We start from the raw sequence: 22915 nt of genomic DNA on the forward strand, positions 1-22915 counted from the left end.
CACTGAATTTTGGTATTCAACCTGTTAAACAGGTTTACTGAGTTAATGATGCTTTACCCTACTTACCAGAAAGCATTCCTCAGCTAAATAGCAGTGGTGAAGACATTTCTCGTGCCATTCATCTGCATGAGGTGTTAACTCAGTTATTCTAATGTTAACATTAAGTTCATATTTATTTTAGTTATGTGTTACTTCTTGTAATCAATTGTATGTTTTAAATGAAACATCTATTATTGTTATTTCAGTCCTCCTGTGCCTCTGTGTGTGCTGCAGGAACAATGTAGACACCGACACTTTAATTCAGTAAAGGGAAAGAAAAAAACATTGCTGAGGCAAGGTCTTTCAGTTTTTCTGGGCCTTTGATCTTTAACTATGCGACCTGAATATTTTATTTGGTATTCTAACCTCTAAGAAGAGCTAGTTTGAGGACATTTAGTAGGGCATTTCTGGGGAATGATCAGCCCATTTTGTCTAAAAGAAAAATTGATTATTTTTCTTCTAGACAGAGGCTTTGGGCTTTGTGTTTCACTGGAACATGTCTAGTTGGTATTTGCTTGGTAACCTATGCAGTCTTTGCACAGCTTTCCTGTGATTTGTCTTGATCAACTAGTGTGTCAGTGGTATCTCTGAGGACATTTTATTCATGCAACGTAATTGATCTCTTATTAAACCTGTTCTGTTTTTCCTTTGTCAGTTTCCCTGAGCTCAAAGGGACTTTCTAGTTTATCTAATAGTGGTCAGGTTATGTCTAAGGCCTCATGTACAAGGCAAACTGTAGCTTGTTTGAAAAATATTTCTATTTCTTAGTTAACTCAATTCAGCTGTACTGGAGCTTGTCTTCATTGGCAAATTTTGTTGGGGTTTTTTTGGTAAATGCAGCTTAACTGGTGTGTCCTTCTCTACTCTCTATCTCTCTTCTCTTTCAATTGCACTGAATTTGCCTGACACTGTGAATATTTCCTTTCATCAGAAATCGTTGCAAATATGGGCCCCCGGCGGAAAAATGTGAAACCATGCTCAGTGACCAGGGAAGGCTCTGAGTCTGCCAAAGCTGATGAGCCAAAAGATTACATGAACCAACTCTCTCATGAAGTGCTTTGCCACATCTTTAGGTGAGCAGTGTCAGAAGTCAATTTATTGTTTATATTGTTTTCTTTTTTTTTTCCCAATCTTACCTGCACTGATGCTTGTGTCACGTATTCAGAAAGTGTAGATGTACCACGAGTGAACTGATGGATAAAAGCTGGATAAAAAGGTGTGAAAAATGTTTTTTCAGTCCCAGAATTCATTTGGATACTTTTAAAATTAATTTCTGCGGATGTGATGAATGGTAGAACGAAGAAGAAATGAATAAGTTATTTAATTCTTTTCACCAGTGTGTGGTAACAAGTGTATAATGTTGATTTCAGTGCAGAAATGTATCTTGCGTTTTACATAGTTGAGGTACATGTTTTGAAATTGCTGCATCTGCATCATAGTGTGTGGAAGGGAACTTAGATGAGTATATAGTCTTCCCTACAGCACAGTCCTTCTCACAGATTCACAGAATGTTAATCTCCAAGATGTTAACTCAGTTATATTCAAAACATAAGGTCTTACTGACAAGTTATTTCAAAACAGTAGCTCTCCAAAATATTTGCAAATTGAGCATGCTAGTCTATACTAGAAAATGAACGTACATTTAATTAACCATGTAGAAACTATTGTGGCACATGTTTTGGTTAGCAGTATTTATTAGAGAGCTAAAGCATCTCTTCACTTTAATATTATATTTGTACCTTAAATATCCTATATTTGGTGTAAAAATTGGCGAGTCATTCTTCACACTTTATTAGAGTACGTTCTGAAAATTCTGTTTGAATTAATGTTTGGAAAAAGTTGAAAAGGATCCACCTTTGATAAATCAGAGGGGTGTTTTTTCCTCTCCCAAAGGTACCTTCCCTTGCAGGATATCATGTGCATGGAATGCCTTTCCCGGAAGCTGAAGGAAGCAGTCACTCTTTATCTGCGAGTAGTGAAGGTTGTGGATCTATGTGCAGGCCGTTGGTGGGAATACATGCCCACTGGTGAGTAATTTACTCACTCAAGATATGGCATTAAAGTGGTATTGAGCAAAACTATCTGTGCTATCCTGGTATTTTATAGGGACACATACAAGGCACATTTTCAAAAGCAGTAAAAGGAGTTAGGTATTTAATTCCTTTTGACTTTTGTGACATTTGGGTGTCTTCCTTGAGTACGTGGTTTGGAAAATTTGTCTGTGTGTGTGTGTGCATCTATATACTGGATATTACTGTAGCAGAAATGGGGATTCTCTGTAGCAACCTGTAAATACAATCTGTGTTTGTCTGATTATTGTAAGGGAGTTAATCCAAGGGTTAATCCAAGAAGAGGCTGTTTGCATGCAGGCAGGAAAAAATACAATGGAATGAGAGAGCAACTCATCTGCCAACACTTAACAATGTAAGAATAAATAAGTTTTGATGTCACATCTCAAGCCATCCTCAGATCAATAGATAAATTTGGCAACCTAGGTCAACCCTGTGAGCATTAGGATTTCTGTTGGATTTAAATTACACTGCTGGGATTTGTTGGGGGAGAGAGATAAAAACAAGTGAATTCTAAAAGTTAGAGGATCTGCAAGGTTAGATGTATTAGGGCTGATAGCAGGTAGGTGCTTAGTCCTAACCTAAGATAGATGTAAATACATGTAACTTACTAGTTTAAAATCCTTTTTCTGTGTTGTCTTTTGTTAGAATAAAATAATCCTTTGCTTTAAGAAACTCTTAATTTCTTTGAGAATTGTGAGCTGTGGTGAATAGTAATGAACTGCAGATAACTGATTCAGCTGGGCGTTTTTGAGCCATGTAGTTGATAAATGGAATTCCAGGAAAGATATAGACACAAAGCCTGGCAGTCTGCAGAGCTGCTTCATCTGAGAAGGGAGAAAGTATAGTTAACCCTGTAGCCATGCAACTCCACTGAAGGAAACCTATAGCAAATCTGCAAAATTCAAGGCAGAAGAGTATGTAGGTCATGATTTGTAGAATCTGGAAGTAGAAGACAAGCTATTGCTTCCCTGAGCAGTAAATCTTCTGACATTTTAGAATTTATACTGCCATATAAAGAGAAAAATGTATTTGGTTTTCCCTTTACAAATAGGTGTCTGCTGTCACACATACCAAATCTGTTGTTGTCATCTTAGGTTTCACTGATTCCAGTTTCCTAACACTGCTGAGGAAGATGCCAGACATTGAACAGCTTTATGGTCTTCATCCCAGGTATCTTGAAAGACGCAGAGTCCGTGGCCATGAAGCTTTCAGCATTCCTGGGGTTTTAGAGGCTTTGCAGGCCTGTCCAAATCTGCTGGTGAGTGGTTAGACTCAAGAGAGAACCTCCTTCAGCAGCTGAGATGATGCATGTTAACAGAACAGAAGAAATGTGGCAGGGCCTCATTGCTTACAGCACTTTGTGATCTGACCTGAGCTTTGTATTCAGATCGGCAGTACAGAGTACAGTTGATTGTGATCATATCTGCAAATGTGCAACTAATTTGCAAATGAGTGCTAATTATAGTTCCACCAGTGGGAATCACAGGTGCTCTTAAGTCCAGAAATGAATTAAAAATTCTCATCCCTCTGCTTTTAAAAAGACAAATCTTCCTGAAAATTTAGAGTAAAATAACACATTGCATTATGTATAGTGTGTTATTGAGAAATTTACATGGCTAAGAGAATGTTGTTGCTTGAACTGGTGTTAGAGCATTTGCTTTGCTTTCTTTTATGCAGGGTGTTGAGACCTCTCATTTAGAGCTGGTGGAAGCTATTTGGACATACATGCCACAAGTCCATATTTTAGGGAAGTTTCGTAATCGTAATGGTGCTTTTCCAATTCCTCCTGAGAACAAGCTGAAAATTCCCATAGGAGCTAAAATTCAGACTTTGCACTTAGTAGGTAAGTGTTTAATGATGAAGTAGTTGGCTTCAACATGGGTGAATTTAAAGGCTTTGAAACTCTGGAAGACTGTAATTCTTTTTTTAAAGAGGGAATTTGGCATGTGGCATTTTTGAAATACTAGTTGCTATATATATGATAGCAGGTCCAAAGGGCAGATTCTAAAAAACTATGTTGACAAACTGAGGTGAAGAACTTGTGTTTAAAATGTTTACAGCTTTTCTCACATGCCACATAGCAAATAAAAGACTTTATTTTTTAAAGCCAGAATATTAATCCAAAGACATTTATCCTAGAGTTTATAGTTTAAAGCTTGTTTGAAATGTTTGTTTTGTTTATGTATTGTTAGGGGTGAATGTCCCCGAGATTCCTTGTATCCCAATGCTGAGGCACCTTTACCTGAAGTGGGTGAGACTCACCAAACCACAGCCTTTTAAAGATTTCCTTTGTATCAGCTTACGCACTTTTGTCATGAGGAACTGTGCCGGTAAGAGGGATTAATATATGAAGGGGATGTTTTAGCATGTGGGAAATCTGCTAATTCTGTTAAAGCTGCATAGGCTCAACAGGAGCTACTGTAGAGAGTCCAGCAGAGGGTTGCAAAGATGATTAAGGGACAGGAGCATTTCTCTTACAAGGAAAACCTGAGACACCTGGGTCTGTTTAGTTTGGAGAAGAGAAGACTGAGAGGGGATCTTACCAATGCTTATAAATACCTAAAGGATGGGTATCAAGAGGATGAGGCCAGACTGTTTTCAGTGGTTAGTGACAGGACAAAGGGCAGTGGCACAAACTGGGACACAGGCAGTTCCATCTGAAGATGAGGAGAAACTTCTTTACTTTGAGAGGGTGACAGAGCACTGGAACAAGCTGCCCAGAGAGTTTATGGAGTCTCCTTTTCTGGAGATAATCAAAATCCACCGGGATGCAATCCTGTGCAACCTGTTGTAGATGTACCTGTTTTGGCTCCCTTCCAACCCCCACCATCCTGTGATTCTGTATAAACAGAAATCTTAGAATACAAGATTCTGAAAAGTAATTGTTTTATTCATGGTGTTGGATAAAAATGTATCCCTCTCCTGCACGTTATTTGGTGCCATGTAGTTCTGTTGACTTCCCAATCTAGGTGGATATGTGTGGACATTTTTTAATTCTTTAATGTGATACATTCAGTCCTGTTAAGTGAACAACGTTCTTTATATCTATTGGTTTATTCTATGTAGGACCCACAAATTCTTTGAAGTATGTTCCCCTAGTGACGGGCCTGGCTTCTGCTCGAAATTTGGAGCATTTAGAGCTGGTTCGTGTTCCATTTCTTGGAGGACTTATCCAGCATGTGGTAGAAGATAGCTGGAGATCAGGTATGAAACTTCTTATCCCTCATACTCTGAAACAAATAAATAAAAACATTAGCAAATACTGGAGGCATGTGAAGCTTAGCTTTTTTGTCAGTAACATATCCTTTCGTGATTATTATTATTATTTTCAGGGTATCAAGTTTGGAGCTGTGGTTATGGTGCTAAATACAGTTCTGTATTGAGCATTGTTTTGATCTTTTAACTGCAATTAGCTCTTGACTGATAAGCTAACCTTTCGGTTGCATATGTTGGTGACTAGCAGGATTGGAGGGGAGCTGGGTGCAAATATGTATTTTATTGATTTGCTAAAAAAGCTGTGTTTTGTTAATTCACTTGTCAAGACAACACTGGTGGAAATGTATAAGGCTTAAAGTTGTGGTCTGTGACTGAAGTGAAAGCATGTTTTTAATTTGTCAGGTGGTTTTAGGAATTTGCACACTATAGTTCTGGGAGCTTGCAAGAATGCACTTGAAGTGGATCTTGGCTACCTCATCATTACTGCTGCACGAAGGTATGGGCCTTTAGATCTTTCTTTTCCCCTTCTCCTTTTTCAAAATAAGTATCTTAGTAATGAAGTCCAAGAAGGCGAAGAAGCAGAACAGCTTTCAAAAATTTAAGGAATAAACATTTAAACTTTATATAGCATGAGAATTCTGTGGTTAAAATAACCAGTTATGTGTGCTTCTGAATCTGTGTCCTAAGCCACCTTCTTAGACCTCTATCTGAAAAGCGTGGTGCTGTTAATCTCACAACTCCTATATTGCTGTGTAACTGCCAAATACTGCCACAAAGATACAGCAAATATCCTCTTAATCCTGAAATTGTTGAAAGAATATTTTCATTTTACTACCAGAGAGCATCTTCTTCAGTGGTTTCTATGGCAATTGTGTTTTGACATGCCTTTTAATAGGAATAATTCTTAATTGCATTCAGGTTGCATGAAGTGCGGATCCAGCCTTCCTTGACCAAAGATGGTGTTTTTTCTGCTTTGAAGATGGCTGAACTGGAATTTCCACAGTTTGAAACTCTTCACCTAGGATATGTTGATGAGTTTTTACTACAGTGTATGACATTTTTTATATACATAAATTATTTGACAAATACAAGTATTAAATAAGTTGATGTGTTTTCAGTCATTTTCTAAGAGTGATTAAAAAGCATATTAATGGACCCATATTGAGGCTGCTGATCTCATACGGCCAGATATGTTTTTCTTCATTTCCTGAAACTCTTGCTGAAATTGGGTCTCAGCTTTATCAAACTGAAGTAATCATCTCATCCATTTTGCCAAATTGGACTAAAATAGGGAGTTAGAAAATCATGCTATAAAAGACAAGTTTCTGAAATGTACTGCTGTGTTTTCTACTATCTTTTTCTTAGGTAAAATGACGAATGGAGACTTGGTGAAGTACGGCTTGGCTGATGTGGTTGAAAATCCGGGGATTATTACAGATATTGGTATGAAAGCTGTAAATGAAGTTTTTTCTTGCATCAAGTATCTCGTGATTTACAACTGCCCACATCTACATAACCCAAATAATTGGATCACAGGTATTGCACACCTTTGATGCTTTAGAGATAATTTTACAAATAGCTGTGATATTAAAACAGAATTTTTGTGCTCAATAGTACTGCTTGTTCTATTTCTTAGTAAGTACAGTAGATGATGCTTGGTTTGGAACCATAATGATGATGGTAACAGTTGGAATGGAGATACAGAAGATGCCTACTCTCAAATCTGGAAAGGGTATAATGAAAAATAAGGGAGAAAAGAATCCTTCAGGCAGTGTATCTCTTCTTTTCCTTAGATCATTCAAGGTGGACCCGACTGGTTGACCTCACCCTGGTGCGATGCCATGCAATAAAGCTTGATTCTTTCAGTCAGTTCATTGAGTTATTGCCAAGCTTAGAATTTATTTCTCTGGACCAGATGTTCCGTGAACCTCCAAAGGTGAGTCTTTCAGGGAATTATTTTTATTTTTATTGTTGCCAGCTCATTGGAAATATTGTGAGCTGCAGCTGTTATACATTCTTTTAAAAGTTGTAATTAATTAAATAGTTTGGTAAATAAATTACTTTGGTTTGCAGTTGCTGTTGTCATGATATGTTAGGGAGAATGATGCTTCTTCTGCAGATGGGTGCAGTGGCAAGGTATGATTTTGTATGAATATGTGACCAGGAAATAAGACCCACATTGATTCTTTGTTTCTCTTGAGGTCTCTGCTGCTGTTTCATTTTGTTGCTCCTTTTTATATGGGGCTTTGGGGTTTTTTTTCATGCTTAGCTATCTGTTTAAAATGCCAAGGGGTTTTTATGATTTTGTAGTGGGTGAAATGTAGGGGTACTGTTTCCCTGCTGGAGTGCTTTCAGAGCTTTGCAATTTTATTGCTTCATGTTGTCCCCTCACCCACACTGTTACACAAATCTTTGTAACGGCTGTTGTAACATAGTGAAAACTGCCTACATAAAAAAACTGCTTTCTTTGCTCATTAATTCTATCTTGAGGTTATTCTGGGAAGACTATGTAATCTGCTACTTGTATTGATGTAGTATGATGTCATAGCAAATGAAATACAGTTTAATAAAGTAAGATTATATGCTTTGTGGAGTTCTCTTTCATTAGGAGTTTAACAGAAGAGTGCAAGTTTTCTGGGTTGCTGAACTTATGATGAATCTCTGCAACGTGTAGTATAAGGAAGTTTTTGGGACAGTTCCCCTGTTCTTCACATGCATATTGTTCTGCTATCCTGGATGCTACTGACAGAACTCTTTCTCTTGGCATTAGGATATGTTGTCGAGATTATGTGCCCCTGTTTTCAAATCTTAATAGTTGCTCTTTGTTTTCAGGGTTGTGCTCGTGTGGGCCTAAGTGCAGGCACAGGAATTGGTGTCTCATCTGCCCTAGTCAGCAATCAGAACTCTAACAATGACAATGACAACAACAATAACCACCAGAATAACAATAATCCAAACATCCACCACAACAATCACCAACACCCAAATGACCAGAATGAGGAGAATGAGCTGCGGCAAGATGGTCAGGCTGAAGAGCAGCAGATTGCAGCTGAGGGTAATCTCTGATCTTTGTGAACCTTTGTAGTGAGGGATGTCATTTGCATTGCTACTTCCGTAGGGTCCTAGAGAAGATATGAATGTACATTGCAAGCTTGTTGCTCTTTCAGTTCCTGGTATGTAGCTTCTTTAATCTTTCCGGAGGGCTGTCTGCACATCTCCGATACCTGTGTGATAAAAAGCTATGTTTGTATTGTATCTAATAGCTGTTACAGGCGTGTTACAATTCAGTGATTGATGTCGGTACAGATGTAGAGTTTCAGTGTGCTACTCGGCTGTGGAAGTGTGAAGTGTTTTCTAGGCTCCTCTGGTCAGATCTGGGAGTATGTCACAGTGTCAGATGGTACATTTTTAAACTTTCCCAGCAAAGGCAGAAGTCATAGGAGGGAATGAGTATGTAAATCCTAGTCATACTGCTCACTACAGTAGAGCAAGACTTTTGAGGAGGAGTGGAAAATTTGGGAGAAGTAAACATCAAAAGTTAGGCTGGGGCCTTGGCTAAAGACATGTAGAAAATCCGAGAGATTTTGTGCAACTTCAAGACTCACTGAATGAATCAAGACAGCTGTTACTTATTTCTCGATGATTCTCTGACTCTGTGGGTGCCAGTTGAATTTCTCCTACGCTTATGGTCTCTGTTCCTTCTTGTTGACCTTATCTTAATCTTTTCAGCACTGAATGAGATGGAGGAAGTGGCACAGGAAGAAGGGATGGCTGTTGAGCAGGGCCAGAATGAGGTCCCGGCTCACAGTCAGGCCGTGATTCCTATGGAGGTTGATGAAGAGCAAGCAGGTAACTTTAGTTTTGGAAAGAAATTACCTTTTGGTATCCCCTTCTTGAGGGGTTAAATTTTTCAGTATAAGTCTGGGTTTGGATGGTTTTCTTCAGCTGGGTTGTCTGGTGTGTTTGAATTGATGATGCTTGCACAGCTTACTGCTGTGAAGAAATTTATTGTGTTTTAAAGTCTGTTTTATAGTTCACAGTTTTCTTTTGCATATGGAGTAAAATATCTTGATCTTAAAGCCTTATTTTTGTGCCAAGTATAATAAGAGTCAGAAGGTCTGAATGAGCTTGTCATGTTCTAATGTTGGTGTTAATGGCCTAATAGTTTTCACTGCAGCATGTGAATTCTTTTTTGCCTTTTTTTCAAGACAGAAAAACTTGTTCCAGTGTTAATTTAATTTGTATTAGTGACAATAATTAGTGACACACATTAGTGACATAAGGCAGTCTTGATTTCTTTTATAGCCACTATTTGCTGGACAACATAATTTTCTACTAAATACGCCAACAACATGAAGTAACATACACGTTTGCTGGACCTGTTCACTTTTTCAAGATAACTCCTGAAAAGGTTATTTAACTTAATGTTCATTTCTTGTGTTATTCACAGGCAGATATGTCATTGTGATTGGCTTATGCCTTCAGTTAGTAGCCAGGAGAGGTAACTAATAAAGCACATTTATACTGAAGCTTGATAATTCATGCTTCTCCTTCCCACTGATGGGATTTAGAAAGATAACTGCAGATGTTGGGACTGACATTTCTGTCTTTATGGTGGAGGTTTCAGAGACTGCTTATAATACGTAGTTGTGTAATTACTTGTACTGTTGTGGAAGAACCTTTAAGCTGTTCTGAAGCAGAGAAACATTACAAAAAAACCTATGTTTTGTCTTACATTGTGATACTTTTCCCCTTTCAAACTAGAATGCTTTAATGCTGAAATGCAGTGTTTTGCTTTTCTCTTATTTGGATTTTAATGAGGAAGCCACAGAATGGGTGGCTAAATTGAACCAAATTCATCTCCTGTAATTTTTTCAAGTAGTTCTAAAAGTTCTGCAGCCCTTTAATCCATGCTTGGCTTTTTTTTACATGAACTGTTGCCATTCTTCTACTGTTTTCAGGACCAAGTGGCATTCAGCCTGTTGTAAAAGCAGCACCTATTACTGTCCATGATTCAGACAGTGAGGATGAGGAAGAAAACATGGGGACTTCAAGAGCCTGCATCTCTAACAGCATTGCACAGAATTACTCAGATGGAGAAGAGAAAAGCAGAGATCCAGTGGAAACTAGAGAACCTTCAGGTATGGAACAGATGGGTTCCTGGGTACTGTTAAGCGAAATTTATTCTTAAGCTTCAGTCTTTCCATCTTGTTCAGTTTTATTTCCAGCTTTGTAATAGGCATGCTTGTTTGTTTGCCCCCTACTCTTTTCTTCCTGTTACAAATCTAGAAAAAAGGTGTAAGGACACATCTCTGTGAGCTCAGATCACATAGTTGCTGTACAGAAACACAAAAATAGCGGTGCTGTGCTGCTTTGCACCCAGAAACCTATAGATCCTCTTTTTGGATTTCCCAGTGCACAGAATTTATCATGTCTGTGAAAACAAATTTGCAGCTACATTGTCTATATGATTCATCTGTCAAAGCATTGCTGCTGAAGCAAAATGTGACCACTGGGGCAAATGCATGAGAATTGTAGCCATCTTCTGGTTCACGGGGGGCCCTGTGGGATTGTCTTGAAAGGGGCACTTTTAACATCAACTTTACTTTGATGGGAGCATTGGAGGTTAGTTAGAATGTGATGTTCAGCACTGCCATCTTCACTTTTGAACTACACTTACTATTAATAGCATGTGTGTATGTGTATATATATTATTATTATTAGTTGTCACAGTAGTAATACACGTATTATTATGACTCATTGAGAGTCAGAGACCTAGAACTTCATGGTAGTATGGCAATTAGAGAGAGACATAGAAAAGGACATTCCCTGTCTTTTTTGAGTTTACTCAAAAAAGCTTTTTTGAGCTTTTTTATAAGCTCCATATCTGTGGCCTGAAGTCTGATTTCTGGGTCTGATGCCACATGTCATAAGGCCTTTCTAACAACAGAGATCATAGAATCATAGAACATTGTGAGTTGGAAGGGACCCACAAGGATCATCGAGTCCAACTCTTGCCCTAGCATAGGACAGTCACAAGATTCAGACCATGTGTCTGAGGGCCTTGTCCAAATGCTTCTTGAATGTTATTAGGCTTGGTGCCATGAGCACCTCCCTGGGGAGCCTGTTCCAGTGCTCCACCACCCTCTGGGTGAAGAACCTTTTCCTAATGTCCAACCTAAACTTGCCCTGGCACATCTTCCTGCCATTTCCCCTGGTCCTATCATTGGTCACCAGAGAGAAGAGATCAGTGCCTGCCCCTCCTCTTCCTGTGAGGAAGTTACAGACTGTGATGAGATCTCCTCTCAGTCTCCTCCAGGCTGAACAAACGAAGCGACTTCAACCTCTCCTCATACAGCTTCCCTTCTAAGCCCTTCACCAATTTAGTGGCCTCCTCTGGACGCTCTCTAGTAGCTTTAGATCCTTTTCATGCTGTGGCGCCCAAAACTGCACACAGTACTCAAGGTGAGGCTGCACCAGTGCAGAGTAGAGCGGGACGATCACTCCCCTTGACCGGCTCGCAATGCAGTGCTGGATGCACCCCAGGGCACGGTGCTGTTTCCTGTAGTTTGTATTCTAAGTGGTTTCGTATGTATGCAAGAAAGGAGGAAGTTGAATTGTAATCTATAAGTAATTGACGTATGAAGCAGATGCAGTGTTAAGCCTTAATGAATATTTAGTAAGCAGTTAACATAAAAATCCTGCATTGTGAAGGACTGAGAAATGTATTGATCTAGTACTGGTTTAATTTCTGCAAAGCCTAGAACATAGTTGAAGATGTCCATGCTCACTGCACTGCAGGGGGCTTGGACTAGGTGAACTTTAAAGGTCCCTTCCAACCCAAACCATTCTATGATATCAAAGCTGTAAAGGATCAAGTATCTTCCTGTTGTAACTATCATACATCAGCCCCCCTGTCATTTTAGTACATTTCAACAAATCTGGTTGTTTCAACTTGGAAATCTATAAGAGTGCTGTGCTTATAGCGTAGATAATCAGTTCTGGTTTGAGGGTTGAAATAACCTGTGTTTGGAGACAATTTGCCTAAACTTTTGTAGAGCAAATAATGTTTTTTTCAGGCTTAGTTTAGTGTAATTAGCTGAGAGGCATAAGACAGTAGCCATTAAGTTTGAATTGTGATTTCTCTATGTTTTTTTATTCATCTGTAAACTGAGAGTGATGTTACCTGTTGACACTGATTTCCATACCCAGGAGGGGGAGCTAGGGATTGCCATTGAAAGCATAAACTTTAGTCCTATCTGTGTTACTATTTAATTCCTCAGACTTATTTCTTATATTTAAGAGAACAGAAGCCTATTATCAGTGTGTTTTTCATATTGTTGTGCTTTGGCCTTTTTAACCAGTTATCTGCTTTGTGGAAGTATTAGCCTCTCTGGCAAATAAGCATCTCATTTACTGACAAGCGCCCCAGCACATCACTACAAAAATAGCTGTGAGACGTTAAAGAGATTCAGTAACTGCTGAAAATACTAAATCTCATAAGATCTAAATAGAAGCATGGCCCTGATAAGATTTGTCATTGGCCTCTAGGCTGCCATCTGTTCTAAGTAGCCTCTAACAGAGTAGCACTCAGCATTTATTTGAATTATTAGGTTGTCTCATTTCTTTCTCTCACTTAACTCTTACAGTGAGTGGTAAAGGCAAGACACCGCTGCGGAAGAGATGTAGTGCCAGCCAAGTGGGCCAGACAAAGCAGTTCCACACCGAGGAAAGCAGCTGTGAGAAAGGTTGTCAAGTAACAAGCGAACAGATTAAAGCAGACATGAAAGCAGCAAGTGACATGCCTGAAAGGAGCAAAAGCAAAGATTCTTACCCAGGTTGCAGTAGTGCTACAGGATCAACGGGAACATCCAGCTCCTGCAGTGCTGTTTCTCCTAGCCCTGACTGTGCACAGACAGTTAATAGCCACGCTGCTGGCACCAGTCCGGCACTTGGAGATGAGTCCAGGCAGTGTGTCTGCTCGCCTTGTAAAAGTGAAGGTTCCAGTGAGAGAGAGACTGAGGAGAGCTCTCTTTGCTCCAGGTGTTCCTGCTACAAGCCACAGGACATACAGCAGAGGACTAGTGGGTGTTGTGATGGGGAATGCCCATCCACAAGTGGAACCTGCAGGAATGGACCAAACCGCACTGGATCAGATTTTGCACTTAGAACTCTGACAAACTGTGGTCCTCCAGGAGAAACAGGTGATGGGAGGACTAGTGGGAGTGCCTTTGGGCCTACCAGTGAGGAGGAGAGCACGGGCTCACAGCAAAAGAGCTGTGAGATGGAGTATAAAGAAGAGTATCCTCGCCGGCCTCTAACAAGAGCTAGAAGCAAGCTGTCCCATGTCCCTCTGGTGTCTGAGTCAGGTATGACCTATTTGCATATATTAATTTCTGAGTAAACTACTGTGCTGGCATGAGACAATATTGAACGACCACAACACCCACAGATAATACTGAAGTTAAATGTGAAGTTTATTGGTTAATACTTTAAAAATAAGTGGTTTGTCAAAGGGTCAGAATATTGATGGAAGAGAAATGACTGACTTCACTGCCATAGCTAGGTAAAATAACCGATCTCTCTGAAAGAGTGCCAGTGACTTTTTTCTCCATGCAAGTATTTCTGTATGTGTTATCCGTACATATTAAACAGTGTTTTATTTACTCATTTGAAAACCAAATGCAACTTCTTTTGACAGCTTCTCTCTTCCTGTGAAGGCTGTTATTCATTGAAACATAAGACTGTCTCCCCCATTAAAATTCTCCCTTTAAAAGGAAGAAGACAGCAGGTATGCTCAGATCTTAGCAAGAAGGCAAAAGTTAATAACTGATACTTTATCAACCAATAAAGAAAGCCATAACTATATTTGAGCCAAGCTTGTGAACCTCCATATTGGATTCTGCTTCCAAGTGTATAAGACGTGGTGATCAAACTTGTTGAAAATTGTCTTTTTATTAAATAGGTTCGCGCTTCACATCATGTAAAACAAACAAAACAATAAAATAAAATAAAATAAAAATCCTGAGGGACTGGAATGAAGCCAGAAATGTTGGGAGAAAAGAATAGATGCAAGAGGGGAACTTGCTGTTTCTCCAAATATGCTTGCTTTTCAAAATAATAATTTTAATCTGGCATAGCACATTTTATAATTACCTCATATGTCCAGAATTCTTTGATGAGAATATCTAGCAAATAAAATGAAACTGAAAAATGAAACATGGTAGCTACAGAGCTGTATGCATTGGAGGTAGAAAAGATGGATAGCAAATCTCTGACTGTTAACATGGAATGATTCAAACACAGTATGTCCTAGTGTCTTACCAGTTTATCTTAATGTTCCCAAATGTTAACAGAACCTAAGTCACCTAAGATACTGTTCTGTACCTACATGCATCTCAGATTGTAGAAATGATCTTGCTATTAAATTTAAAATGTCTGGTTTCTACCTTGCTCCATTATGACTAGTAATTAGTCCACAAAAATCAGGAAAAAATTTCTTCTCTATCCTCATCCATTACCAAAATATGAAGTGAAGTCAGTCAGATCTAAATATTAAATTAAGGTGTCTTACTGAAAGTATCTCTGTTTTCATGTTTCAGTTGTAAGTAAGGGAAACGATCTTTTCTGCTTGTGGAGAAAACTGTCTCAGTATTTCCTATATTTAGCCTACACAAGTCAGGACTGTTTTCCCAACTCCGAACAGTTACGTCTATGTCCTTATGCGCTTATTTTCCTCTTTGAAGCATCAGATACTCACTGATGCTTGAGGCAGAATATGAGACTTGATGTGTCACTTTTATGTTCTAAATCTGTGTTTAATAGATAGGACAGTGAAGCTTCTTGTGCCTGGCTCTTGCGGTGCTTTTCTTCACTAGGATAGGGTATACAATTTACTAGGGTATAACCTGAAAATGCTTTGTTATAGATTTGGAAATGTTTTTCCATAAATAGTCTAAAAATGTGCCTTGAATATGACTGCTTTCTATTATTCTAGCATAAATGACATTGCGGTTTTCGGCTGCTGTAACAAACCTGTGTCTGATAGTAGAAGTGTTTCTTTTTTCACTTGAGTTATTTACTCATGTTAAAACAGTGGAACAACTCAAATATTGAAGATAGTGAAATTTTAAAAGCATTATCACTACAGACTAGCTAGCTAAAGGATGACTCAAGTGTGTAGTTTTGATTTTTACTTTAGTAAAAATATAAGCCACACTTCTTGTTAAGAAATGGGGTTTTTTAAACTTGTTTCGTTTGCATTTGTAGTGAAGCAAGCTTTTCACATTTTAAAATGCATGTTATTTTAAACCTTCTGTAAAGATTTCTTGGCCTTGGGCTGCACCTTGAACAATTCAACATAAAATTGGAAAATTTTTCCTGTAATATAGCTAGGAAGTATTTCACTATCTGTAGATACTCTAGGAACTGTCAGAAAAATTCTCTGGGGGATGATGATTCATGGGTGCCACAAGTTGAGTACTTCTTATTACATCTTTCAACCTGTGGATCCCCAAAAGCTGTAGCCTGAATTCTGGAGCTCATAGGCCCACTGAATGTCACATGTTTACATGTATCAGTGGAATTTGGTGATGTTAAGTAGGAAAAGAGGTCTTTTCTAATGTTAATGGTAGTATGACATGGAGTAGTTCATATATAATCTGTAAAATTTTACACTTCTATCTTGATTGTCAATCTTTGTGAACATGTTTTAACAAAAAAGTCAAAGGAAGTTTAACTTTAGTAAAATAATTCTCATTTTGATCTGTTAATCACAGAAAATTAAGTCTAGGACATTTTTTTTTCTCTTACTGTAGGAAGTAAGGGTGTTCATCTATCATCCTTTCTTATCAAAGCCTCATCTTTTAAATCAAGCAGGAATTTGATGTCACTGGTGCATGAAATGGAGTAAGAAGCAGCTTAGGAACATCAAAGTATTTTATACCTGGGCATCCTTTTCAATATTAGGAAAAACTTAGTGACAATTATAAAGAGCAAACTTTCGAGTAGTTTGAGATTACTTCTACTATTTAAAGTTATTTTAGTTCCTGTATTTGTCAATAATGTTCTGTTTGCTGCAGAGAACCAAGTGTAACCTAACAATTAATCTCCTGTTCTTTTCTTGGCTCCACATCTTTCTGTGATGTTGAACTTGTAGGTTCAGTATTCCTCTGTTTTCATCTATCAACAGCCCACCCCTCTGCCACAAGTTATTTAATATGAATGATTTTGAGCAACAAACCTGCAAGTGATTTTTTGTGCAAGGAAAAGTGTTATGGTTGTTTTCAGGCCAGACAGATCTTTGGTCTGCTTGTGTAAGAAACGTATGTTCTTATAGAACACTTTCAGCTAGGGAATTCCTCTAGTGTTATCCTGAAATGCAAACAGAGGAAAGATTTTTCTGGTTTTCTGTTTCCAGAGGTGGCTAAGCCAAAGCCACGGCAAACCACAAAGCGGAAAAGGACAGCTGACAAGTCCACAAGTACAAGTGACCCGGTCATTGAAGATGATCACGTACAAGTAAGCTCCTTTTCTTCACTTCCTACAGGTTTATCAGCTGGGAATGCTCATGAACAATGATGTAATCATACAAGCTTGTCATTTGTGTGGAGCCAGATGAGTTATAACTGATGTTGCTATTCTCTTTGGTCTCCACCATATAGAGGAAATTTCTGTGTTAGGTGCAGTGTTACTCTGTCTGTTACTCAGTAGCCCAGTAGTCTCAAATACCTGTTGCGAACAGAAGCTGTGTTATATTGATTCAAATGAAGTTAATATCCTTCTGTATTTGGTAGTGTCTTTTAAAATTCAGTTTATTTTATTTTTTTCTTTGTTTTTACCCTGCCATAGTTTATTTCTGGGGTTTTTTTTTATTTTTACCAGATACTGACTTTGAAATCCAAAAACCTTGTTGGAATTACCTTGACCAATTGTGGAATAACAGATTTGGTACTGAAAGACTGCCCCAAAATGATGTTCATACATGGTATGTAGTTAATATCATGCGTACCTCTTCCATCTGGCGTTATTAGAAATTTCTGAAAGAATTAAAGGCAATCCACTGCTTATTTTGTAGTCATCAGCTGCTTTGCTATATGTCAGACTGATGGTTAGAACACCAAATATTCCTGCTTCTCAATTTGAATGCCTCTTTCCTTATAAGTCATAACAAGTTTAATAAAGATTAATATCTGAAAATCATTGCAGATTATTTTGCAAATCAGTTGCAATTATATGTCAGTTAGGAAGATGAGATGTTATTGAAGAGTGGTAATGCAGTAATTGGAAGTTGATGAAAGGAGTTTCTGAGTACCTTGTTTTTGCTCTCATATCTTCCTGCTTCCATAGATTATATAGCTGACATGATGATACTTTCCTCCTTGACATGCTAAAAATCTCTTTTAAATTATGGCACTTAGGCTGCATTAGATTCACATGCCAGGATGTGTGACTAGTCCTTTATTGAAGCATTGGGTCATTTATTGTTTTCTGCAACATCTACACTAAATAATACCTTTTCTTCTGAAAATAAGATACCTCTCTCTACTTATCAGAGAATGAAGAAATTATTTCTTTTTTCCAGAATACTTCTCTGAATATACATTAATTTTGAACTAAATTTTGATTACATGAGCAGTGTTACTAGAAAGGAAATAGCTTTATTTTACATTGTGTGGCTTCACAATACTCTGTATTTGATCTGATTTTGAAGTCCGTGATATTCAATTGTGGCAGTCCACAGACCATTTCAGGGGGCTTTGTGAAAAGGGAGAAAAAGATTGTTAGATTAAATTTGACATCGCCTTTTAAAAGGACTTTCTTCCAAATTCACAAATTAAAAGTTTGATCATCCTGTGGAAGAAATGAACAGCTAATCTGTTTCCTCAGTATACTTAAGTTGCCAGCTATCCAAACTACTTCAGTAATTGTCTGTTTCTTACATTACTTGTTTGACTTCTTTTGAAACAGTCGGTTTTGAAAGTCTCTGACAGGAGGCTCCTAAGGTTTTTTCAGTATTGTATTTCTTTTAATAATTTTGTTTGCTGATTTATAGCTACAAGGTGCCGTGTATTGAAACACTTAAAAGTAGAAAATGCACCAGTTGTCAATCGGTTTGACTATGCCCAGTGTAAGAAGTTAAACATGGATCAGGTTCTGGATCAGATTCTCAGGATGCCACCGGAAAGAAACCGAATCATTTACCTTCGCCCAATGCAGCAGGTACGTAACCAATGTTGATTTAATCACGAACAGATCTGAAGTTCTGCCTGTATTCTGTCACCGCTCTTGGCTTAATGTGTTTTTCAATTAATGCAAGAAATTCATATGTTACAGTAACACACCTCTTGAGAAACTTATTTATTGAAACTTTGTTTCACCAAAGCTTTTATTGCAGAATCTGGGACTTGGATGATAATGTTTTTTTGATTTATCACTCTAACCAGAGCATTCTGTATTATACAGTGATGCTGCTTCTCTCATGGAAAGTAATGCCTTTTCTGGCTTGGTTTGCCTGGCTAGCGAGGGTAGGTTGATTTGATATAAAAGCCAGCATTTCTTTGAAATGAGATCTCTTGCTTTAGGTCTTAAAGGGCAGTGGCATGACTACTAGGGGGAAAAAACAAACCAAAACACCAACCCCTCCCCCTAAGCCAGAGACAAATTCTGAGAAAGTGAATGTAGTTTAAACCATTATGTAATTTTATGAAAGTTTACTTACATATTGGAGTTGTGAAGCACATCAGAAAATTTCCCATGAAATTCCACTACTTAAGAAGATTAGTTGGCAGAACTGCACTAGGAAAGTTTTACTACAGTTAATCATGTCTTTGATTATGTATGCTGTTAAAATTTCTTTTCACTGGATATGTTCCCTCAGAATTCGGGGGATTTGGTAGATGTCTGCTCTTGACTCTAAAATCACATCTCTTTGTTTCTCTTGGTCACAAGTCTTTATTTTCTGCCTTTCACAGGTTGACACATTGACTCTTGAGCAAAAGATATTTAGTGGCCCTTATCCGTACCATATTTGCATAATTCATGAATTCAGTAACCCACCTAATGTCCGCAATAAGGTGCGCATTCGGAGCTGGATGGACACAATAGCAAATATCAACCAGTGAGTACTTGCCTTCAGTAATTTCACAGAAAAGGTATTCAATCCTGATTCAGCAGCTACAGCTTCAGTAGATGTATCTAATTCAAAACATAGATTAAATATCGTAACCATATGAAAAATACTGTAGAATTCTTAGTTCTATTCCATCAAGCAGTAATGCAACTGAACATTGAAGTAGTCAGTGATAGTCAAGATAGCTGAGGAGTGTCTTCAAATCTGAAAACAATTTTCTTTTGTTAAAAAAGAGAAAGACTGATTTACTCCAAGAAATAATGTTGGTTTCTGGGGAAGATGATGTACAATCAGTATCAGCTCCTTACTGAGGAGCAAAAATACTCAGCACCGGGGAATTGTATACAGTGGTTCTCATCCAGCTGTTTTAAACCACTGGTTTTTCACTAAAATGACTAAGAGAACAAATTTATTTTTTAAATTCTGTTCTGCTGCAGTTACGTTGGATTGTTCCTTACAGACAGAAAGCTATGCTTAAAAGGTAGCTTAATTGATTTCTCATCTAAGCCATACAAATTCTCTGTAGTTACTCTCAAAAGTGAAAAGGGATTCCATACTGAGATTGAGGATCTTAGAGAAGTGTTTCTATGGATTCAGGCTCATTAAAGGAAAGGTTGTGTAATAGGATTTCCCATTTGGTTTTTCTCCCTCCCGCTTTCACATCTGCTATCACTACTATCTCTTCCTCTTTCTCTCCAGAGAGCTTATTAAATATGAGTTCTTCCCTGAAGCTACACGAACTGATGAAGACCTGAAGAAATACACTAAGTACCCCTGGGGAAGAGATATTTACACTCTAGAAGGTGAGTGTTTATAGAGAGCTGAAAGCTGATGATCAGTTCCTTGCTAAGATAAGTAACTTTCCATCAAGTTACAAGAGACGTGAATAATAATTCTTGTGAGGAAAGTGGAGGACATTTGGCACTGGGAGGGAATTGAAGCAAGGAGGTGCTCTTCCTGCATTAGAGTCACCAATCTGTGTGATATCAGTGAAGTTTACTTGATGAAGAGTGGTGATGCTGCAGGAGTGATATTGTCCTCTTCATATTCTCATGTTGTCTGTCTTCTAGGCATTGTGGATGGTGCCCCTTACTCCATGATTACTGACTTCCCATGGTTGAGATCACTGAGAACAGCAGAGCCAAACAGCTATGCTAGATATGACTTCGAGGATGATGAGAGAAGTGAGTAATCTTTTTTGATGTGTTCAAAGAACTTGTTGCTTGGTTCCAGGCTGACAATGCAGTCCTTTATTTTTCAGTTTTCTAATTCTTATGCTACTTTTGGTAAACTATAAATAACTACCTGTAGCAGTATTGGGAGCTGAATGAGGAGGGGATTGAGCAGAGGAGAGGGCCATAGTACTACAACAGTGTATCGACCACCTGGAGGCCCCTAATACTGACAAAATCAGAGTGCCAGTCTGGTGCTTAGCCTAAAAAATGTAATGGATTTGTCATATCCAGAAGAACAAGTGCATTTAAAACACACACAAAATTAATGTTGTGATGTGTAGTCCCAGCAATTCATGTTTTGTGGAGTTTACTGGCATTACTGCTGAAAGCTCAGCTGGACTACTGCCTCTGGCTTTGCTTTATCCAAGGTTGCTAAGGTAGGCTGAAGAGAGTCCAGCAAAGAGAAGTGAGACTCACAGAAACTTGGGAGAAAAGAGAACTCGACTTGAAAACTCTGGAACAGAGATGATGTGGGTTAGAATTTAGGATAGATATGGCTCTTTTTATTTAGGAGCTTGTCTTATGAAATATAATGGGCAGTTCCTAGGACTCAATTAAGAATCTTGTTTGGTAGCAGGTAAAAATAATGTTATTCCACTACTTAATTAGGAAAATCTTGGAATCTCCTTCAGTAGAGGTATTTTTAATTGACATAGTTTTGGATATTCTTGTCTTGCTCCAGTTCAAGGGGATGAAGGTCAAGAGGATGCGGAAGAAATCTTTTTTGGCTATACCTTTCTCTGATTTATTTTGTTTTATTTTTATTTGAAAGTGATTAATCCACTTAATGCTTGTAGTTCAGTATGTAGTCTGAATTATAAAAAAAATGATATCTATTTGATTTAAAAGAGTAATTAGATTAAAAATGATGTTAAAGCCATAAAAAAATAAAGACAAGACTGCTGCTTTATCCTTAATTGCTCTTGTTTATAAAACACCTAAGCGATCACTGAAATGGATAACCTGAAAGCATGTCAGGTAAGTCTCAGGTGGAAGGCTTTGTTATGTGCTGGCATTCCCTTCACTCGAAGGCACGTGGACTTTGCATGCATTCAATGAGTATTGGAGCTATTGCAAGGTTTATATATGGGGAAGGCAGAATACCTTTTCTGCTTGAATAATATTCCTTAAACATGGTTGCTCAGTGGAAGATTTTTCTGTTTGTTTTCCATGACTATCTCATTTAATGCAAAACAGATTCGCTTGTGAATTTCTTTATATGAAAGATTCTAGTTTTTATTCTTATGTGCCTTCCACAGCTACTATTTATGCACCTCGAAGGAAAGGACAATTGTCTGCAGACATCTGTATGGAAACAATAGGAGAAGAGATCTCTGAACTGCGCCAGATGAAAAAAGGTGTATTCCAACGTGTGGTGGCCATCTTCATCCATTACTGTGATGTCAACGGTGAACCGGTAGAGGATGATTACATTTGAGTGGATACTCTCCCTAACTGTCATCTTCCTAAATTCTGATTGGCACTGCCAGCCAAGAAAGCAGGTGGATTCTTTCCGAATGCAAAGCATTTTCTTGAAACACATACTTAGCAGTTGCTCTCACACAGTTTGGAAAAGAGTATGTAGTAAATGTATAATGAAAAGTAAAAATTGTATACTAAGATTTGTACATAGATGAAACAAAAAAAACTTCCTAATACTGAGACTTTATTTCATATGTTTATACAATTTAATTTAAATTCCATTTTAATGAAGGCCAATAATTAGGAACAGGGAAGAATATTTGAATTTTTCAGCCCATACAATTCATAGCAGTATTTTTTTTTCTTATAAACAAAATCCCATTTGCTGTGTTCAAAAGAGTCGTCAAGTCTCTTTTAATCTGTGCCTTTTTCTTGAGCGTTTGAGTCCAGTCTGAGTAAACCTGTTGAGCACAATCTTTGTGTCTTGTGTGCATTTTTCAAAGGGAGCAAATTATTCTACAGCTGTTGCAAAAAAGGCCAAAAGCAGAAAAAAAAGTAGCGAAGCTGGTGATCTGTGGTAGTTTCTGAAGTTCATTAAGAACATTTTTTGCGAAAGAAAAAACCCCACATTGAGCACCTTGGAAACAGAAGATGTGTTCTAAAGCATCTCGTACCATTAGATTTAATTTTAATAGTGTATTTGACTGTAATATGAAAAAGAAGTTGCTGATTGTTGGTTCTGATTTCTTTAACATAAATCTGCACATATGAACTGGCTGAAAGCTGAATTTTCCCTTAAG

At 38.0% G+C, this 22915-nt stretch overlaps 1 protein-coding gene across 3 annotated transcripts; it reads left to right on the forward strand.

The window, feature by feature from the left end:
- The first annotated feature begins 984 nt into the window (after positions 1-984).
- FBXO38 (F-box protein 38) lies at positions 985-22577 on the forward strand. Of its 3 annotated transcripts, none has more exons than XM_029084673.1 (21): positions 985-1112; positions 1933-2066; positions 3206-3369; positions 3789-3954; positions 4304-4441; positions 5178-5315; positions 5730-5823; positions 6246-6376; positions 6693-6863; positions 7121-7263; positions 8160-8382; positions 9057-9176; positions 10289-10468; positions 12977-13696; positions 16747-16847; positions 17211-17313; positions 18382-18548; positions 19301-19446; positions 20158-20261; positions 20529-20642; positions 21953-22577. In XM_029084673.1, the coding sequence occupies exons 1-21, from the start codon at positions 985-987 to the stop codon at positions 22129-22131; spliced, it is 3564 nt and encodes a 1187-aa protein (XP_028940506.1). In that variant the 3' UTR covers positions 22132-22577. The 3 variants fall into 3 exon arrangements, with proteins under 3 accessions (XP_028940506.1, XP_010164997.1, XP_010164998.1); XM_010166695.1 differs by having other exon boundaries at positions 12977-13471; XM_010166696.1 differs by lacking the exon at positions 12977-13696.
- The last annotated feature ends 338 nt before the right edge of the window (positions 22578-22915 follow it).

Source organism: Antrostomus carolinensis, unplaced genomic scaffold (genome assembly GCF_000700745.2).
Source record: "Antrostomus carolinensis isolate BGI_N321 unplaced genomic scaffold, ASM70074v2 scaffold8204, whole genome shotgun sequence".
Taxonomy (NCBI): Eukaryota; Metazoa; Chordata; class Aves; order Caprimulgiformes; family Caprimulgidae; genus Antrostomus; species Antrostomus carolinensis.